The 20,405-nt window shown below is 39.5% G+C and overlaps 1 protein-coding gene and 1 pseudogene across 2 annotated transcripts in view; one reads left to right on the forward strand and one right to left on the reverse strand.

The window, feature by feature from the left end:
• LOC145500087 (uncharacterized) overlaps positions 1–4,901 on the forward strand; it is a 14,897-nt pseudogene extending 9,996 nt beyond the window's left edge. Inside the window, exons 7-8 of the transcript XR_014051021.1 lie at positions 2,520–2,828; positions 4,534–4,901. The product of XR_014051021.1 is annotated as an uncharacterized LOC145500087 (transcript). The remainder of the gene's footprint in view (positions 1–2,519; positions 2,829–4,533) is intronic.
• A 5,397-nt stretch (positions 4,902–10,298) lies between these two features.
• LOC145500486 (uncharacterized) lies at positions 10,299–19,752 on the reverse strand. The gene is made up of 4 exons (XM_081480018.1): positions 18,096–19,752; positions 15,823–15,928; positions 14,769–15,085; positions 10,299–13,922 (listed from the first exon to the last, which is right to left on the reverse strand). Exons 1-4 carry the CDS (start codon positions 18,432–18,434, stop codon positions 13,752–13,754), a joined length of 933 nt encoding a protein of 310 aa, XP_081336144.1. The 5' UTR covers positions 18,435–19,752; the 3' UTR covers positions 10,299–13,751.
• Positions 19,753–20,405: the final 653 nt, after the last annotated feature.

The following is a 20,405-nucleotide window of genomic DNA, read 5'->3' on the forward strand; positions in this document are numbered from 1 at the left end:
GATTAAGAGCCAATTCCTGTAAATCCCGAGTATGAGATGACAGTCGCGGAATTTTGCCGGGATTTCGTCATATTTTGCACGAATAGCCACTATAGTGAGTTGTTTTCAAAATACCATTCAAAGGTCCTGAAGTGCTTTAGTTTTTTCGAAATCGAGTAAAGTTCGAAAATCGCCATTTTAGCTGCCTGACGCCGCAGAAAATGGCCGAAAATTGAGCATTTTTCTTTTCGCTCGTACAGATCAAGGCGTCGATATCTATCAATATACTTTAGGTATCTCATAGTGCATGTCTTGCTGTTTCTAAAGCATTAATTTGATTAGCAAAAGCTCCAAGTGTAATAATATTTTAGGCCGATACAAGTACTTTCATCGGAGCCCGTGAGCGAAAGGGCTAATTTTAGCTAATTTCAATACCATCAAAAGCCCACTGGTACATTGAATTTAAAGTCGAAACTGAAATTTTCTGAAAGTCCATACTCTATATTATCTTGCGTGAAAGTCTCTTCCGCGGCCCGAAAAAAACTAACCCGCAGCTTGTGTATACGATTTCAAGCCTCAACAGTTTCGAAAGCCTTCATCCGTGCCGTTAATTCTAAAAATATATCTAAAAATATGCTAAAAATATATCTCCGTTTTCATCAGAAACCGGTAAAATCTCCTTAAAATGACAAAAAAAAAAAACTTCTATAAAGCCGGTTAATCGAGAAAGACAAAATCCAACTCAGGGCAAGCACAAAATGGGCCCGAGACTTACAAGTAGACAAGAGTCCTTTAGAGACTTTTATGGGGGAATGAAAACCATTTGCAAGGACACGTAGAAGGAGACAACATGCTATGTAGATATTGCCAAATAAACGATTCAATAATGCACTCTCTCAGCTTCTCTCCAAAACTGAGTTGGACTAAACAGTTATAAAGATGAAAATGCCGCCTCGCTATGCTTCTCGCAGATCGAAATAATAATTGGAAAAAAGCACAACAAGTTATTCATGTTTTTGTGTAAGTAACGTGTACGCAGAATTGTAACTGTTTCTTTAACTTGTTTTGCATCATTAAAAAATAAATGACAAAAAAACTAGTGACTTGAACTACGATAAAGCTCATAAGAACGTTACAAAGGGATAAATTGCGCGACCACAAAATAGCCGATTCAACAAAAGCCCTAGAAAAAATACCAATGCAAGACAGAAACGTTATGAATCGTGTTTTAATGAAAAAGGCTTTCTTAGGGCAGCCCTAGTCAAAACCGAAGATAAATTGAGATTTTCACTCTCTTTTCGTCAGAATAATTAAAGAGAGGAACAAGATTTCTTAGGAAATAGCGGAAGCGAATGATTTATTATTTTTAAAGGTAAACTAAGAACGCTTTTTCTGTCATAAGCTTGAGCTGTAGCTCTAATTGTATTTATAACATTTTTATCATTTTTAGATCGTATGTATTAAGCAAGGAATGTCCTCGATGGGGATAGCCTTTGAAGTTTTCTTTTACATAATAAATTTTGATTGTATTGTGTTGTGTTCCATGATACCTGAAATTAAAAGATTTGAGAAACATGTGATGAAACCACCTAAGCCCACATGATAAGCTTCATCTTTGTGCCTCGTGACGTCAGCGAGCGCGTGAGCTATGAAAGACACAGCCTAATGACGTAAAACGATTTGATTGGTCGGGATCATGTTGCTGATGACGACATGTCTACTTTTGGTCAGGGAGAATATAATTCCTGTCCGACAGCACGGAGGCCAATGCATCACTTGCCTTCATGATCAAGATGATGGCGAGAATCTTTTTTCAGATGTTTTCTTTGTTTATTTTGTTTCAAGCTGGAGACGTAACTCTTTTTGCGACTGTCAACGGACAGTGCGACTTGTGCAATCTAAACAACCAGCTGCTGGCGGAGGTAAACGATTTGAAGAAAGAACAGAGTGCAATAAAGGGTCTAATAGAACAGATCATAAGGCCAGGTGAGGCATGACTCAAGCTAAGTAAGGTTAACATCATACAAACAAACAAACAAGCAAAGAAACAGACAAACAAAGAAACGAACGAACGACCTGCCAACGACAAAAAAGAAAAATATTTCTACTGCTACGCTGAAATTGGGCAAGGAGATAAAGTTACAGTCCAATGTGCAACTTAATACCAATTACGTCTCGTGGTTTTACAAAGTTTTGAGAGATTATCATTGTAATGCAACTAGAGCAAGATAAATTGCAAATTTATTTAGAAACGAAGCCACATCGACCCTAGCCTGTTTTCATGCAAATCCTCTATCCTGATCGAATTGGACTAACAACAAACTTAACGTAAATCCTCGAATTAGCGCCCCGGGACGCTTATTTCAAATTTAGGAGAAGACGGGGGCGCTTATTCGAGAGGTGGCGCTTATTTAATTAGAACCGAAATGAAGGTACGTAGATCAGCTGACTGGTAAACTGAACAGCTGGTTAACGGAATGTCAGTTTTTGGAAGTAAAATGAAAGTAATTGCATTTCATTATTTTTCTTAAGTTTCCAAGTTTGACTTTGAAGATGGAATCGATGACTGAAAAAGGACTGGTACAGCATTTAACAACCAGCCGACCTATGGTGATAACCCTACAGCTCGGAACAAAGGACAACCTGCGAGTCAACAAGGGGACTGGTGGATTGGAGGATACGAAACCCGACCCTCCAAATCAGCTCCCGCTGGAAAAATTCAAGGAGACGGACCCCAAGGAACTCTTACTTCCCCATACTTCACCATCACGGGCCATTACATCTCGTTCCTGATTGGTGGAGGCTGTGACATAAACAGAATTCGTGTAGAACTGATCATCGACGACAAGGTATGCAGTATGTTTCTACTTTAAATCTGTGTACATAATGGTTTCTTTCATTACAGTCAGCTACTTCATCGTCATTGACCAGACGCTGTTCACGTGGTAAAATCTCGCGCTGGCACTATTTAAACAATAGAGTGCTTCTGTCAAGGAACCGGCTACCTGAGGACATTTGATGTTCTTAAAACAAAATCTGCTAGTTTTAAGAGCATTAGATTTTCAAGGGGCAACTGTCAGACCGTTAGTTCCCAGAAATAAACACTCTATTGCCATGTTTTCATATCTTTTGTTAGACTTTTCACAGCCCTCTATTTTCTCGTATTTTATTCGCGCGTTGAACATGCGGATAGAATCGCGGGAGAACTTGACGCCGGTACAAAACGGGAGATTTGAACGCAAGTTTAATCTATTTGTTTTTAGTATTCACCACTAAATTTTCTTACGCGCGCCAGGTCAAAAATCGTATTGACTTATTTTCAACTTTTTAGATGAAAGACATAAAAAGGCAAATCTGAAAAAGAAAACAGACAAATTTTCACGGACGAATACTATCCATCCGGGTATTTCCTCGGATGAGCACTATCGCGTCACCAATAAGAATCGCAGGAAATTTAGTGGTGAACTATACCAAGTGTCCCCAGTTATTAGAGGTGTTTTACCCATCGGCTAGATATAAAGACATGTTAATAAAGTTTATGTAAGTATGTATGTACAAGAAAAAAAAAAACACTATTGTTTAAATGGTATGCCCATTAGCGACTATTGCAGGGTAGTGTGCGCTCCGTGAGAGCCTCACAAAAAGACAACTTTTCCCCACTTTTCTTAGATGAAGATAAAAAGAACTCATCCTTCCATACAGATTTCATTTAGCACATAGCGCGAACGAATAATTTTGGGGCTGAAAAAACTGCGTTAAACTGCTGGACTTGAAAACGACAAGCGGGTGCAGAGGTTCCAGATTGTGAAGAAAAGCAAGGATCCATATTTATCGATACTAAGCCGGTAAATAACATATTTTTCCCTCTCTCTCTAATCGCTTTCATAATTGTTGACCCTTACTATACACACATCGCGCGCGTGACGGTCGACAGAGATAGAAAATCCGGACCGCCTAAGAACTTGTCAGATTGCAGGATTCGTTACCGTGCCCCCTTGTCAAAATTAAATAAGATTTAGCTCGCTTTACAAGAAGATTTATTTTTCGATCATGACGCCTTCCGATAGTTTACTCAGAAACTCAAAATATAACGTGAATTCAAGGGAAGTTTATCACAAATGTGCTATAATATAACAACGTGCTAATTTTGGAATGTTGTTCAAGTAAACAAAAACAAAAAAAAAGAAAGAAAAAAAGAAAAAGAAAAAAAAAAACCGAAAGAGAAGTTTTCTGTCAAGAAAGTCCAAATTTGGCTTTAACTCAACTGATTGAAATTTGAAATAAAGGTAGTCTTAAAGAGGGATCATATTTAGCCAAGCCTGTGAACGTCTTTATCAGATACAAGTTTTGATAGACATTTTCACAGACCATTTCGAGCTTTCAAAATTTGCACTAGGTGCTAAGGGATAGCTCCTTAAATATCACGTTCACTCACTCATCCTCATCGGGCCCATGAGGACTCTTGAGGCCGGGTAAACATCACGTTGTACATATGTATTTTTGAACGAGCAAAGCCTGAAATTTACTGTGTATTAAATCAGCTGCCTCTTTCAGGTTATCTACAAAGACACTGGTAGATGTAGTGAGACCATGACGAGTAAGACCTGGGATGTCGGGACTTTTATCGGTCAACGCGCACGCGTGTGACTGGTTGATTCCAGTTCTGGTGGATGGGGTCACATCAACTTTGACGTTTTGAGAGGCGACATTAGCTGTGAGTAAAACTGAAACGAAAGTTTTGCTTGTTTCCAAAGTCCAATGCCATAATTAAACAATGGGAAGAAAATGGAAAGAATTATGAGTAGTTAAATCCGTTAGATTTAAAGGGAATCAGTTCTAAAGTCATTCAACGTTCTTTTAATATATATAGTATTTGTGAGCTGTTTAAAAAGTGGGAATTAAATTTTATGATTTTGACACTATTTCATGACTGCACTGAATAACCTCTTTATAGCTTTATTAGTGTCGCAAGGAAACGTCCAAGCTTTTTCGCGGCTGAATATGAAGCCGGCATTCACCTCACTCAATATTGCTCTACCGGCACCTCTCAAAGGAAGAGAACCTCATGGACGAACAAACAGAAGAAATTTTGATGGCCTAGAAAATGGCAATGAAAAACAAATAAGCTGAACGGATTAGGTGAAGAAGGAAATAATGTAAGGTTTACTCCAGTCTTGCCTGATCATAATAGGATCACTCATTAAAAACAAACAAACAAACAAACAAACAAAACACAACAATAATGATAATGATGAATCGAGATAGATAGCTGTTGATCAAATTTCAGCTGTCGAAATTTTAAAACTTACACGTACGTTCAGCACCCTTACCACTCCCTTGGGGTTTCATTGTAACAATACATCAACATTTATAAATGGCCTTCAGCCTCAACGCCACAGCATGCGGATTGTCGTTTGGTTATGACGCCATACATGCATTACGCCGCATGACCTCTTACGCCCGAAATATCTTGGATTTCGTTGTTTTCCTAGAAAGGAGGAAAATAACGCAAAGTGAAGGAGAATGGATCCAAAATGATAATGGAATTTAGAAAGGCACTGATTATGCTATGTAATGCAACCTTTAAAAGAAAACGACAAAAAAGCTCTGAAAAACAAAACAAAACAAAACAAAACGAAACCGAAATGTGGCTTGATTTGTTTGTTGAAACGATTAAAATCTCTCCAAAAGTGAATTTATCATTATTTACATTCTTAGTGCGGCCACAGCCGAACCGGGTTACCAAATAAGCTATAGCCCAGAGCGTCTGCGTGAACAGATTTAAGTCTTTATTTATTTATTTACTTTGTTACTCGAGATAACAAGACTGTAAAATATCCGTATAGGAGGTGCAGAGTGGGTGTGTGTGACTCTTCAAGATCAACACCACCTTGCAAAATTGCGTCAACGTGTACCGACGTATACCGGAATAACCGGCTGCAATTTTTGAATCAAGTGAAGTGTATCTTCGCTTAGAAGATTTGAGTCGAGCATTTGAACCGGAAACCGTGAGATGCTTTGGCCCGCCTAAAACTTATATGAAGGTACAAATGGTGTGTATAAGAGAAAAACGTCCCAAAGGCAATATAATATGAGACACTGAACTGTATGAGTCCACACATGCTTTAAAAATATCATGGTCTACCGATGTATCTTTTTGATTTAAATTTCGCTTGAAGGGCTGCTTCCCGAAACAGGAAGGAAATGGGATGTGTCAGCCGCGAGCTACGAAACGAGCAGAAAAAATTAAAAAATAGTAGCATACAGTGATTGGATTGGTTTTATTTTTCCCCCTGGGGGGGGGGGTACTCCCTTATATGGGCTATATAGGTATGTGCGGCCCCAAAGGGTATGGTTCTTCAGCCGTTTTGGTCATAAATAGAGTATCGATTTTGGCCATTTTGGTCTAAAGTAGGGTATGGTTTTTGTACTCTAGTCTTAAATTGGGTAAGTTGTTTAGAAGAAGCTACTTTTTCACCATTATCGATAAGATCATAAGCAAAAGCCCTTCCGAACTTATGTTCAAGGCACCTTTGTTAGCCGCACCTGTCATAAACAGGGAATCGAATTTTTGGTCAGCTCATAAATAGGGTAGAGAAAATCGCAGATTTTGGTCTCAAATAGGATAAGGGTTTTGGGAAGCGGGCCGCACACCCCCACCAATTTTTTTGGGGTGTACTCCTCCCCCCGCCCCCCTCCCACCCGTAGCTAATACGAAAGTACTAAACAGGTCTCATTTAAACTGACACATCGAAAAACCAATATCTTTGCGGCACTTTCTCAGCTTTCATCCAACTTAATGAAATAGTGCAAAACACCAGTGCAGTCACTAGCCAAGTAATATTAATTTTAGCATTGGTTCATTATTGGTAAGTGTGTCTAAATAGGCAATTTCAGAATTACTTTTAGCCTCTTTCTCAAAGCGAGTCTTGGTGCCCATCCTTTCATATGAAACTGAGCTAGACCTCATTAACAGGAAAATTTAACTCATTTTCACATGAATGGTTGTAGACCAGGCCTCGCTTCGATAGCGAGGCTTAGATCAACTCGGAAATGGGCTGTCTAAAATTTCCTCCTGTGCTAAATGTGAATTTCTTTTTTTTTTTTTTTTTTGCGTTTTGGCTTTTATTTGGTATTAAGAAAGACGTATAGGCGCTACCAGAGGTTTGCTTATCCCAAAACATTGTATGTAATGCGAAAAACTACTATCGAAATGATATCTTCAAGAGAGACTTTACTAATTGCGTAGACAATCACCTGCACACTTATCAAACTTTTTTCATCTTTTGCTCCCAATAAAACAAGGAGGCGATAAATTTAAACGCTATGAACTGTGCTTAGCAAAGTACCTGTACTTGACGGGCTTGACATATTCCAAATGTATTCCCGGTATTGGACTGGAACTAGCTTGCAATTGAGGCTCATGTGGGGGAATATATCCTTAAAACGAGGCTAACGTCATTTACATTTGAAAGGACTCCCCGCAGTAGCCTCAGTTGCAAGCTAGTTCCAGTCTAAGACCGAGAATACGAATATGGCCCATAAAGTGTTTTCACTCAAGCGGCTAGCAGCCATGCAAATTTATTGGAACTAAAGAAAGTTTTACTTGAGAAATGAGTTCAACTCCTACACGATTGTTTTGGTACACCAGCATTGCCGCCGTTACATTGTCTTGGAACACCAATATGGCTGACGGAACGTCATGTGAAAATGCTCTATTAACAAGGAACGTTCACGGTTTTCAAGGAAAATGTTATTCTGATACATTTTGAAAAAAAAACCCTTGACGTCGCACTTTCTGAAAGTTGAGATCAAATCATCAGTATTTGTTAATTTCAAGCGAGGAACGAGGTTGTAACTTGCCTTGCTTTTACTGAGCAGCTAAACTAATCAGGATGTTTGTGATCGCATTAGCTTTTAAAACACAAAAACCTTTGTTCTCTACTATACCATTCATAGCTCGTTCAAGTCTTTTCCCATTTGAATTTCGTTTTCTCCGATCCGGACCTTGAGGGATGCGGGATTTGGCTTTTTTTCGCCGTGATATTTTGGATTTGAACTGAAAACAGGGGCGGGAAGCGGGAATTACAATTACGAGTGGGAGCGGGATTTCATGTTTTTATGGGGTTGGGAAGCGGGATTCGCAAGGGGAACAGAGCGGGATACGGGATTTCAATTCCTACGTGACCTCATAAATTGTTATTGACCAGCGCAAAAACCACAAGCTGGCAGAAACGAACCTTTGCATTTGGTGGACGATCATTAGAATAACACAGAGGCCTATCAGGGTAAAGCGTAGGGACAATCTGCAGTCCTTCCACCAGTGGTTCAATATCACTCTTCTGTTAAGCTTTGGGAGTTGACTGACTTGACTCATGGCTCCCTGCCACGCCCATCTAGTAGTATGTCACCCCAGCATGTGTCGAAAGAAAACTTGAGATTTTATCAAATACGATTAGCATTATAGCCAGACCGATTGCGTGTTGGACAACGCTAAATTACAATGTGCAACAGGCTTTTCCGGTTGAACTGTTTTCCCACCTGTCCACGGTCAATGCAATATGCGTGCCAACAGGTAATTGACTCAGCGGAGCTAAACTCAATTATTTAGCTTAGTGATCCCTGTGATACTTCGAGAATCATCTGGTGTTTCAGTGTTGGTGTTAAGAGCTGGAGACCACTTAATCTTTCACGGCATACAGATATCCGAAATTTCCCGGAGTATCCCCTCCCCCCTCCCCGCCGGACTGTAGCTACAGCTAAGAGCCATTCAAGAACAAGAAATAATTGCTCCTGGATAAAAAGCGCATTTCAATCTACTGTCACTACTTTAAACTTGTAATCGGTTTATGGAAATCGCGAAATGTTGAACATTTGCGCAAGAGCAGTGAAAGGCGTGACTGGGCTGCCCGTGCGGTTGTGTGACAACATTTACTAAGTCTCGAATATCAGCCCCGCAGCATGGTTGCCGATATAGTAAAAACAGATTCATGAGGCCCCTGATTCTTACAGCAGAAAGCTTGGGCTCTTTAAGGCAATGTGGAGTGGTATTGAGGGGAATCGACGGCTTTTAGGTATGTTTTCTGTAACATTTTCGAATTAAATTAGTCGTATTAATATTTTGTTTATTTGTTTCGGGTCAGACCGTTTCACTTCTTGTTTCCAATTTATATAGGCGAAATTTATTTGAAACTTGCCACTACACTTTTAAACATACACTTTTGATGACCTCGGTTTGATTTTGTTGTTGCACCGGTGATACATTGCCGGATTAAGCTCTCGACTTCTTGAATTTGAACGGAGATCGGCTGTTTACCAAATTAGAATAAGGGCGCGATTTTGATTTGCTTCAAGATATTTCAACTCGATTAATTTACAGTCCTTTAACGTCCTTAATGCTAAACAGCATTCCAAGTTGGCCCATTATTCTGTCTTAACGAACTTAAAGCGTTTTGCTGAATCGAAAACATTAATGTTCCAGGAAATCTCTTGCGTTTGTTATGACAACCATTCACAGTGTTGTTTACATTAAGGAAATACACGCGATGACAAACTAGACATGACGGCGGACAGGAAATCAAACAAAGTTAACGCGCAATGTTCCGAAAACGTCTAAAAACAGTTTTTATGTAGTGGACATTATGTTTCTACTGATAGCAGTGAATTGACGGTATTTTAATTAATGACAGCCTTTTACTTTCGCCGTTGAAATTGATTTGTCTCTTGTTCGCGTGTAATTATTGCGTTATTTGCGCCCAACACAGTGACATAGATTTTCGTTTTTCTCAAAGGGAAATACTGCGAGTTCGAGCATGAAACTTGGCATGGTACATGTTTAATAATGATATTTTAAGGCTGTAAAGTAAAATAATCGGAAAGTGAGGTACCAGATGCATTTTGATGCTGTTAAACATGACCTATATTTTGCTGTTATTTTTCAGACGCTTCATAGGTGTTTTTAAAATGATTCGGAAAACCACTATATCAACATCTCTGAGATTAGTTTAAAACGAGGAATATAAATTAGAGTGGTTGTTCCACATTTGTGTGAAGTTTGAAGTCAATTGATACTATTTTAAGACTTAAGCAGCGCTTCGTCCTCGCACCTTATTTCTGTCATTTTATTACACGAAAAACCGCACTTTGACCGCGCTTTCAAATTTTTTGCGAATTTCTGAAAAATAAAAATTCGCTGGAACCTTTAAATATGATTTTTAGAATTAGGTCACCGAAGGGTATCTTTGGGCAAAATATGAGCGATTTGCCAAATGGGTCGTTGACCGGCGTTTCTCGATCCTAACAGTCAGCCTTTCTTAACATCCAGTGAAAAAAGACGACGAACGAAACTTGTTTTCTTTCCATTTAGAGCATTCGCCCGTAGATGATGATGAAAATCTTGGATGTGTACATGTAAAAAAAAAAAAAAACGTGGAAATCTATTGTTGGTAGATTAATAACAAACAATATCAGTGAGACAGGTAATTTGCAGTTTGTGAAATCCAAAATGTCGTTAACGGCTTAAAGACTCTTTCAGTCTGACAGATTTCACGAACAGGTGACGTGAATGAATTCAGGTTCAGACTGAATGATAACATATTGTTTCGATGATCACAGTTCTTTCTCCTGGTTGAAAGCAGTCTAACTATTATTAAGAAAGAGTAGGCATGTTTGCCAAATAATCAAATTCAAATAATAGGATTTGCGATCTGCTAGTTCATTAGATTTGCCATTTCAGGCTAGCCTCGGTTACACATAAAGTCCTGCTGGGAAATCACGTTGAAATGAAAATCTGTTATATTTGCATGAGAATGCAAATGATAATAGAGGCTTACTTTCAGATGAAAAGTTTCACATCCGAAACACAATTAAAACGTACCAGGAAATGGTCTTCTGAGTAGCTATCGATGTTTATTCAAGTAATAATAATTTTTTAAGAGAAAAGGCGGAAGTTTATAATAAACTCCTCATAGACGTTAATACGTTTGGGTTATTTATCTGGTCTCCTCTTATTAATACACTCAACCGCCGTCGAGAGCATCTCCGAGAGCTCAATTTTAGGAGTTGAATTTTAAAACAAACGAGTAAACGCTATCTAAATATTTAGCCAAGATAGATAAGGTAAATTAGACCTTAAGATTAATTAAACCTTAAGGAGGGCTACATTGCTTTTGGACTTGAAGTAATGCAATACTGTACACCTTTAATGCGTTTATTTCGATAATTTTAGTCCCTATAATGGCAGTACTTATGGCTGGTTTTTTAGCGTTTTCGTTGACGGTATTAGCATGAAAATATTATCCTTCACTTTTTTGCGACCCTTTTCGGGTTCTCGGTCGTATGTGCATCATAAGAGTAAATGATTGTGAATACTTCTAGTTTATTTACAACTGATTTGATGGTTTTAAGAATCAGTTGAAGTCTGTATCATTCTTTTAGCTCATTTTTTGACGGGGCACTATCAATGTCGCCTGTGACCAAGGCTAACCCATGGCAGTATTTGCTCAAGATTTGGCGGTATTGTTGTTGGTATTATTTTGGCGGCATTATTGCCGCTTTTTCGTGTTTTAACGATGCTGCAGCGTACCCCATCCGTCAAGCCTCCAGGCTCCCTAAGGTGGATACTGATCTGAATGTATTGAGATGAAGTAAAAATATTAAAATGAACCGAACCACAGCTAGTAATAGCAAGAATGCAAACTAATGTAGCAGTGCGTCAAGAAGTACAAACAGTTTGTGGTATCGACTAGCTTTCCTGCCGACCACTGAGAACACGGTCTAGGCATAAAGAGCTAACCCATGTGGCAGCAATAAACTAGATTTACACTAGAAGACGTGTTCAGTCGTACCAACTTTATATAACGTTTTCTGTTCCCCGAAAGTAACGACCCCCCGAAAGTAACGAGCCGAAAGTAAATTCCGAAAGTAAGGAGGGTCGTTTACTTTCCGAAGTTTAAGGTAGCATCTCATCCAGGGGAGGAATAGAAGTACTCCTAGTCACTTCATGCTTATGAAACCAGAGATAAGCGTCGGCCTGGTGGGTCACTTGGTTCGTACATAGAGTCAGTTTACCTTACCTAAGCTTTAAGAGAGCAAACGTTGTGCCTTTGCACAATCCGGCTTAAAAAACTTTTGGATTGCATGACGCCAAAAATTGGGACAAAATCATTCCTTAAAATTAATTAAGAGTGTTAAACGAAACTTAGTTACATTTGATTAAAACGGAAAATGAAAACAAACGAGGGTAAAACAACCAGTCAAAACATGGTTGCCATGGAAACCTCCCAGTCTCCTCCTTCAGCCTTTCGATATCGTATCAGCGAGCAAGCTGATGCGTTTAATTACATAATTACCTGCTTCAATCATAATAAAGCAAGGCTGATAACTACATAGAAAGCTTAACGGGACAACGACATGACCGATCGTCCACCCAATGCACATGGCAATGACCTCAGATGAAACCCAAATCCAAATGTTTGCGAATTAGCCCATGTGACATGCAAAACGTGTGCCATTTTACAATAGGCAAAATCCAGAATATCACGTCGTTGTCGCGATAAGAACATTGTGACATTGGCCAATTCGCAAACATTTGGATTTGAGTTTCATCTGACGTCATTATCATTGTGCAAGTGGTGGACGATCGGTCAGTCAGCCGATTGCTTCACTTTCTGCTACACCGTGCTGACGAGACCCAACAAGGTCGAAACAGCTGTCCATGGTTGCAATTCTTGGCTTTCAGTTTGGACTCTATCATGTCTTTGTACCGTTAAGCTTTCTACGTAGTAATCAGCCTTGCTTTATTGTCATGTTTCTACTTTTTGGCTGATCAGACCCTTTACAGATCCTGCGTACACCGGCAGCATTTTCGTTTGCGGTCTCTTGCATCATTGTATTCAATCATAACCACGCTTGCAATAGACAAAACAAAGCAACATCCTGAAATTTTGAGAGATAATTTATCATTAAGTAAGACGTTTGACAGCGTGTCAACAGCAACGCAGAAAAATACAATATAAGCTTTGAATCGACAAGAACAACCATAAAACTCCTAAACTAGAATATATATTTATCCAAGCCTAAAAGCGGAGCTCCTGGACCGAGCTGTTCAAAGCCGATAAAGGCCCTGTTTACAACAAATTAACCTGACATGAGCCCTCGATACAATCTAACTTCGAAAAAGCACGTGACCTCGATGAGTTGTAAATTGGAGTCCGCGATATGGTCACGCGATACTGGTCTGCGGATACCTTGTTTTGACAGATGTCAATTGACCATACCAGGGATGTCCAATATCAACGATGGGCCCTATAAACCAAGGCTGCATGTCTCTGTCAACCTATTAGCTAGAGTACGGCCACCATCTTGCGCGTCTCGGTCGTCGTCGTCGTGCGTACGCGCCACGAGCAATACCGCTAGCCATGATAACCATGAGAAAATCAATTCATGGGTTACCTTTTCTTTCCTATATGAGTATGGCCGCTTGGCGGCCCTTTGGACATACGGAGCTCCGCTTTCAAGAAAAACACATCTTAATATAATGTCGTACAGAATTTTAGCAAAATCCTTTAAACATCCCGCAACTAATGAAGTGATTTATTTGAGCCGCAAAAGAACTCTCAATTCATTATTTAAGCCACTTTCAGTTTTTCTAAATTGTTTATCAATAGTATTCGCTTAAAGATCGAATCTGGAAAAAATTTGATATCAATTGAATGATTGCAATGATCCGTCCACCGGAAACACTTGCATATATTGCGATATTATCTCAGGTCTTATCCACAGCTCATGTCGCCTCTCAAATCGTCAAAGTTAATGTGACCCCAATCGTCTGAGCTGAAGTCAACCAATTTGACGCGAGCGCGTTGTCCAATGAAAGCCGCGACGTCCCAGAACGTGCGAGTCATTCCCTCCGTGCAAAACCTGGATGAAGCTTTTCTGACAACCTGCAAACCGAAGGCAAATGTATATTCCATTGAGGAAAAAACATATTTTGCCGTCTTTTTAGTGGGGCTAGAGCGAGATTACACATCTGGCGAGAAAAAAGGCATGTACTTGAGAAAACCACGAGTAGAATTCTGGATAATAAGGGATACTGTGGGAACACTCGTCGAAGGAGCGTGTTTCCAGGACTATTTTTACTGCATACATAAGAGGCGCATCGCGAAATTCGATTGAATCCCTGGTGCTTTATGGTTTCTTCGTTTGAATTCCGAGGTTTTACCTCGATTCACTGTCATTTTGCCGGCGTTCCGGTGGAGGAAGCTTTTGTCGCCCCAACCTTCCTCCCCTGGTGCTGGTTGACGATGGTAACCTGGTTTCTCGCTGCATACCTTAGGTGCCACAGTTGACGCGGACTCCTCTTACAACTTAGTTTACCACGATGGGGTAACGGGGTATGCAATGAGAATAAATTACTTTTTTTTTTTCACTGCTCTTTTTACAACTCTATTTCGTTTAGAAAACACCGGGAGAAGAAGAGAGGAAAATTAATAAACGGGACAGGTCGTGCTCATTCTGTGTCCCTGTTGACGCATGGTTATAGGGCTTTTATCACCAGAATTGTAGCAGCTCTCGTTAGCTGCTATTGTCGTATTATTATGGCAGCTGTTATTGGTCTAGGGCTAGGGGCATTGTTTCTGTTTTTTGTTCTGTTGGTCCGTTATAAAGGGTATCAAGCTATTCATTGGAGACCTTACCATAGGTTGACTTGAATAAACGTTAAAGATATTTCTAACTTAGGTGATAATGATTCAATGTCCAACACGGAGAGAGAATGAGACACTGCTCACCAAACTGTTGACAATCAACTCTGCACGAGAGAACGATTCATTACAAGCTCCACCAATCAGGAAAGAGATGTTTTTGCCAATGATGGTAAACTGTGGGGAAGTAAGAGTTCCTTGGGGGTCGTCCCCTTGAGAAAGTCCGGGCGGGGTTTCTTTAGAGGGTCGGTCTTCAAATCCCCCAATCCACCAGTCCCCTTGTTGATTGGCAGGAGAGGAGTAGCCGCGAGCTGTAGGGTTATCACCATAGGTTGGTTGGTTGTTGAACGCTGTGCCAGTCGTCTCCCAGTCACCAATTCCATCTTCGAAGTCGAACTTGCAAACTTCGAGGGAAAAAAATCTCATGTTTAGCAGTGTTTGATTAGTTAACAAACAGTATCATCATGGATAAATTCAGTAGAGGAGTTGGTTGGTTTGTCGCAATCATAGCTAATGATTTTTTTTATTTCCACATTCGAAAGTTTTCTTTTAAGGTATGGTAGAAACCAATCACTTCGGAGGATTTTCTTTGCAGGCGAATCTATATTTACGATCGCTCGTTTGCAAGCCAAAACTAAAGCCTCTTCGAAGTCTTTGGGTCAGAACATTTTCCCAGTATAGACTGTCCACAGACTGTTGATTTATTGATTTATTTATTGATTTATTCTTGCTAAATTGATCTTTCCCCAGCCCCACTCCCACGTGTATCTCACTCGCTTGGTTAATATTTCGCTAAGCTTGTGATCTCGACGAACTCAAGACAAAATAGATGGTCCACTATTCCCAGTAGAATTATGAAAAGATAACAGGAGAAATGTTGGGTGAATTGAATTCCAGACAAAGAGAAGGCCCACCTTTAGTTGGTGATCAAGTTTGGATTGTCATGCTATTTTTGTGAAAGAAGTGTGGTTAACTGGCTGCTCAATGATTTTTTTTCCATGATTGGGGAGAGAGGACAGAGGAGTGGAAAGAATAGCAGGAGAGAATATTTTTCTTTTGAACCTAAATGTTCATACGGGAATTCTCTCTACAACCATTTAGAATTACATTCTCAACACATGTTTTCTTTTCTTTTCAGTACCTTCACACCGAGTGCCAGCGTATCCCGGTTTACAAACACAGTGATAAGTGGTCCGCCCAGGGTCAGGAACACAGGCACCGTTCTTCCGACAGGGACTTCGGCATGGCTGCAGTTAGGGAAAAAAAAGTACAAATCAAAATGCAATGGGTTTGTTGTTTAAACTTTGTAGTAGTCTTTTTTCATTTGTGTGTCTCTTGCTTGACGCTAAAAAAAAAAGAAAAAAAAAACATTTTTTCTAGGAATGGGATGTGGAGAAAGAGCATGGACTTTGAAATTGAAAAAAAATCACATACCTTTAGGCAAGTCTCAACAAAGTTTATGGCTTATTATGAATTTTAACTAAAACCAATCTAGTGTGATACTTTATTTAAGGAACTTTATGTTGCGAACCGTATATTTAAAGACTATTACCTCAGATTTTGACCCACCAACTAACTGCAAATGTTTGACACAATTTATCTCCAACAGCATGTTTAAGCATCATGTATGTATTCCTTATATTCTATATATATATACATGTATCAGTTTTAGTATACTTTTGAGTCTGTTTCCGAGGTCATCCCGGAGTCATGGCAAGATCGAGTCTAAGATGGGTGGTCCAAAACTGCAACTTATTAAAATCACCTATGACAGTTTGCGGAATGTGCGACCCCATAAAATAGACCCTCATTTACCAACCAGCTGGAGAAACCTGCAATCTACCCTCCTAACTTCAATGTCCTTCAAGTTAAGGAAGGGAATCTCCTCTCTCTCTACCCTATCGTCATCGAAAAACAAAAAACTAAAGGTCCGGACATGCTTAAGGAGAAATGGCAGCTGAACAGGCCACATTCGATGGCTGAAATCAAGTTGTGGATGTAACAGCACACTTTCGTCTTTCTGGATCGAGCCCAATTTTCAAGTAAAGAGACTTTTGCAGTGCTGCTCTCTCTATTTACATTTCTATTGACACTACACAGAAAGCCAAACATTGGGCGGAATTCACCCGAATACAGATCGACGCACGATGCTTATACTACTTAACAATTAGACCCGTAGCCCGCAAGGGCTACGGGTCAATAGCCCATTCGGCTTCGCCTCATGGGCTATTGACCCGTGACCCTTGAGGGCGAAGGGTCTAATTGTTTTAGTATCACCCAACTAGTCGGACAGAAAAGGTAATAATAAAGTTAGCAAATGCAAGTTGAAGAAATATTTATTTGGGAATAAAACGAAAGAAAGCGTCAGGCTTGATGGGGCCAATTTCGCTACTCGATGACTATTACTAATAGTCCCCTAGTAGCGTAGCCAATCAAAATGCAGGATTTGCATTAGTCCACTAGTTGGGTGATACTAAAGTATAATATCAGTTTTCGGTATTCAGCGACGCCTAACGCGTTTCACCTTAATATACAATAGTCTGTCATTTATTGTGTTGAGAATATTGGCGTCGTTGACCTCCTATAAGCTTTCGTTATATAAATAGCTTAGTCTGTGCAGTCGCTCAAAAGATAGCAATAGCTATTTAAGAGAAAACTTCTGTTCATAGTTTGCGAAGATGTAAGTGGCTCGGCACTGCTTTGTCAATGACAAACGTGACTAGCTTTCCTAGCATTCAAGTAACTAAGCAGTCAACCAGTACTTTCAACCAGTCAATTAGTCGACACTTGATTACAGAAGCAATTCAGAAAATTTCCAATTTTGAATGTTTCAAGTTTATTGATTTCAGTTTGGAATCGCTTTCGCTTCTAAGTCGTTTTGTTGACTTTGTAGTACCTTGTTTGTAGTCTTGACACGACGGCAATGCCAGTACTAATTATTAAACTGCACCATGGACAATACTTTGTTCAAATTTTTCTTTTGATCGTGGAGTGGCATCACAAAACTCACTGTTTCCCTGTGCTCATAAGTTCGTCTTCTGATATTACTATATATATACGGATACTCGTTGGTCAAAATCGTACGTGAGTACTCACCATGGAGGAAACAATGTATATTTGTTCAGGAGCGTGTGGCTTTGACAACGGCAGCCACGCACAGAAATTAACAGATAACTGTGAACGTAGGTGCTTTTCAAAATCGTAATCACATCGTGAATATAAATACCTTGCGTAAATTTTAACTAAATTGCTACTGATACGTTGTATATTTACTGACACCTGCCGCCTTTTCCGCAACTATCACAAATTGTATTTATGACGCATTTGTACAATTTGCAATAAAATGGCAAGAGCTGGCAGTTGTCACGTACTTAAGCTGATGTAAACAGCTGAAAATGGCTTCTAACAAATCACCTTGATAGGCATTGAGAACGTGACTCCTTCTTCATCATTGAACTCTGTATTTTCATCGACAACAGAGTGATCATTCAGTTCACAGGTTCCGTTGTGCTCATCTTTAGAAGACACTTTGAAGTTCGTGGAGGAACACCAGTCTGTTTCTATACATGAGCGAGTGCACGATATCAGACTGGGTGATTCAAAGCGTTTAAAAACGTGGCCATAAAGACGCCTATTTTCCTTTGTCTCAAAAAATGCTGAACGATAATATGCGGGGTCTTCTTCGTCGCTGAAAACTTGCGTAGTTATCGTCCTTTGAAACAGGATAAACAATAAAAGGTGTTTGACCTCCATTGCCAGCGAAAACCAATACCAATTATGGAGTTTAGAGCGGGTTTCAATTAAGTGTCGTAAAACCAAAACCGAAGTACTCGCTCTAGCTAGCCAATCACAAAGGACACAGATAATCCAATGAACCAATCAAAACTCGAAGTAATTAGGCGTAGCTGAAGCAAAGCGGGGGAAAACATGTGCGAACGAGCCACGATTGGTTTTGGTGTTACTGCTGATTTGATAAAAAAGTGGCGCATTTTTTTCTCTCAGTCAATCGTGTAGCGTAACAATGCAAGAAAAAAAAAATCATTTTGCAAAGTCATTCAAGTGAAAACTGATCAACTTCTCACTGGCTTGTTTAAAGTGCTGCAAGCGTAACACGGTTGAGGGCTCAATGAGTGGTCGTTCTCAGTTGAAGCGATACTCGGAAGTGAAATGATCTGCAGCAAGGAACTCACGCCATCTTTTATTGTGTGCCCCAATTATTAGCTGAGTTCGTAGCTAGCTAGAATTCGAAGACAAGGTGGAGACAGTGCATGCGACAATTTCCGAAGCCTTGTTTGGTTTGCTATATTTCAAACGAGTTTACATTGAAGAGACGTTTCATCCTCGACGCAAAAACTTTCAGTACGTGTTAATTCAAACAAGATGGAAATGATTTTCTTTGACCGTTATTGTTGCCTCAGCAACCCTATTTTGTAAAACAGGCAAGGTTTGAGCGTAACTCTTTATGCCTTAATTATAGAGAAACTCATCAAGCCTCGATTCACTCGGCTATTTCCATCTTGCTGGAAAGGAAATGCACATTGTAGAATGCAAAAACTTTCAGTACGTGTTTCTCTTATCAAAACAGAAAATTTAATTCTACAGTTGTTTGTTTTTGACCATTAACGTTGCCTAAGAAACCCTATGTTGTAACGCAGGCAAAGTTTCCAGCTTAATTGTAAGCGTCTAGATCACAGATCTTATACCAGTTTTTTTTTTTTCTTTTTTCTTTTTTCTTTTTTTTTTTTCATCTTGCTGGGAAAAAAAAATATGCTTTTCACATTGTAGCATGCCAAACTTTTGCTCGTGGTCGCTGTTTATTTATTCATCTGAGACAGCCGTAACAGTAACAGACAGCTGTTCGTCTTTAGCACGGAACGGGGTGCCCTGGCAATCATGTTTTACCATGAGGAGAAATTCACTTTAATTTCACGGTCTAATTTTTCGCTCTAAGTACATGTATATTTTTACGAACTCTCTGCTTTTTTGTTTGTTTGTTTGTTTGTTTTTTTGCGAGTAATGCTGAAAATTTGGCCATACTCCTGTCGTGGCCAACACGAATGGCTTCCTAAGATAGCATCATCTGCGAGTCCACTTATACGGTAACTAACTGCTATATGTGTCGTTCTACAAAATACTGAGAAGCTCGTTGATGAAGTGGATCTAAAGTCTAACGACTAAGTAGTGTGTTGGTATAACAAAATGGCTTAACTTCTTAACATTTCGTTGTTCAATTCATCGAAAATGCATGGTCCTATTTTGGGATGCTATATGTTACCAAAACGTTCGGTCGCGTCTCATTTGAAACCGGGAACGAATTAAAGCAAAGTTATATCATCACAGTTTTGAGCAAGTTACAATCGCACAGCCCTCCTTAAAAGTGGCAGGTTATTCTTGTCAGGTAAATGTCGTAAGTAAAGACATTTTAGATAACAAAAGTGGCATAGATAAGTCAGATTCGCGGATAACCCATTTTATTCCACATAAGAGTTTAAAGTAATGTTGTATGTATCTGTTTAAATTTATCACCTTAATAAAAGGGTGGGCAATGCCTTTCCCTACTCGTTTAAGTTCATTTGACCTCATAGTTGTTTTTATCTATATTAGATACACCATGCCAATGCCCTACAAGCACTCTGGATAGCTAATGCTGTCAGGTTCACATTATAGTAAGCTTCTTTTGTTGAGACCCTCTTCATCGAGAAAGGTAACAACATGAAAGTAAAA

This window comes from Orbicella franksi, chromosome 10 (genome assembly GCF_964199315.1).
Source record: "Orbicella franksi chromosome 10, jaOrbFran1.1, whole genome shotgun sequence".
Lineage (NCBI taxonomy): Eukaryota > Metazoa > Cnidaria > Anthozoa > Scleractinia > Merulinidae > Orbicella > Orbicella franksi.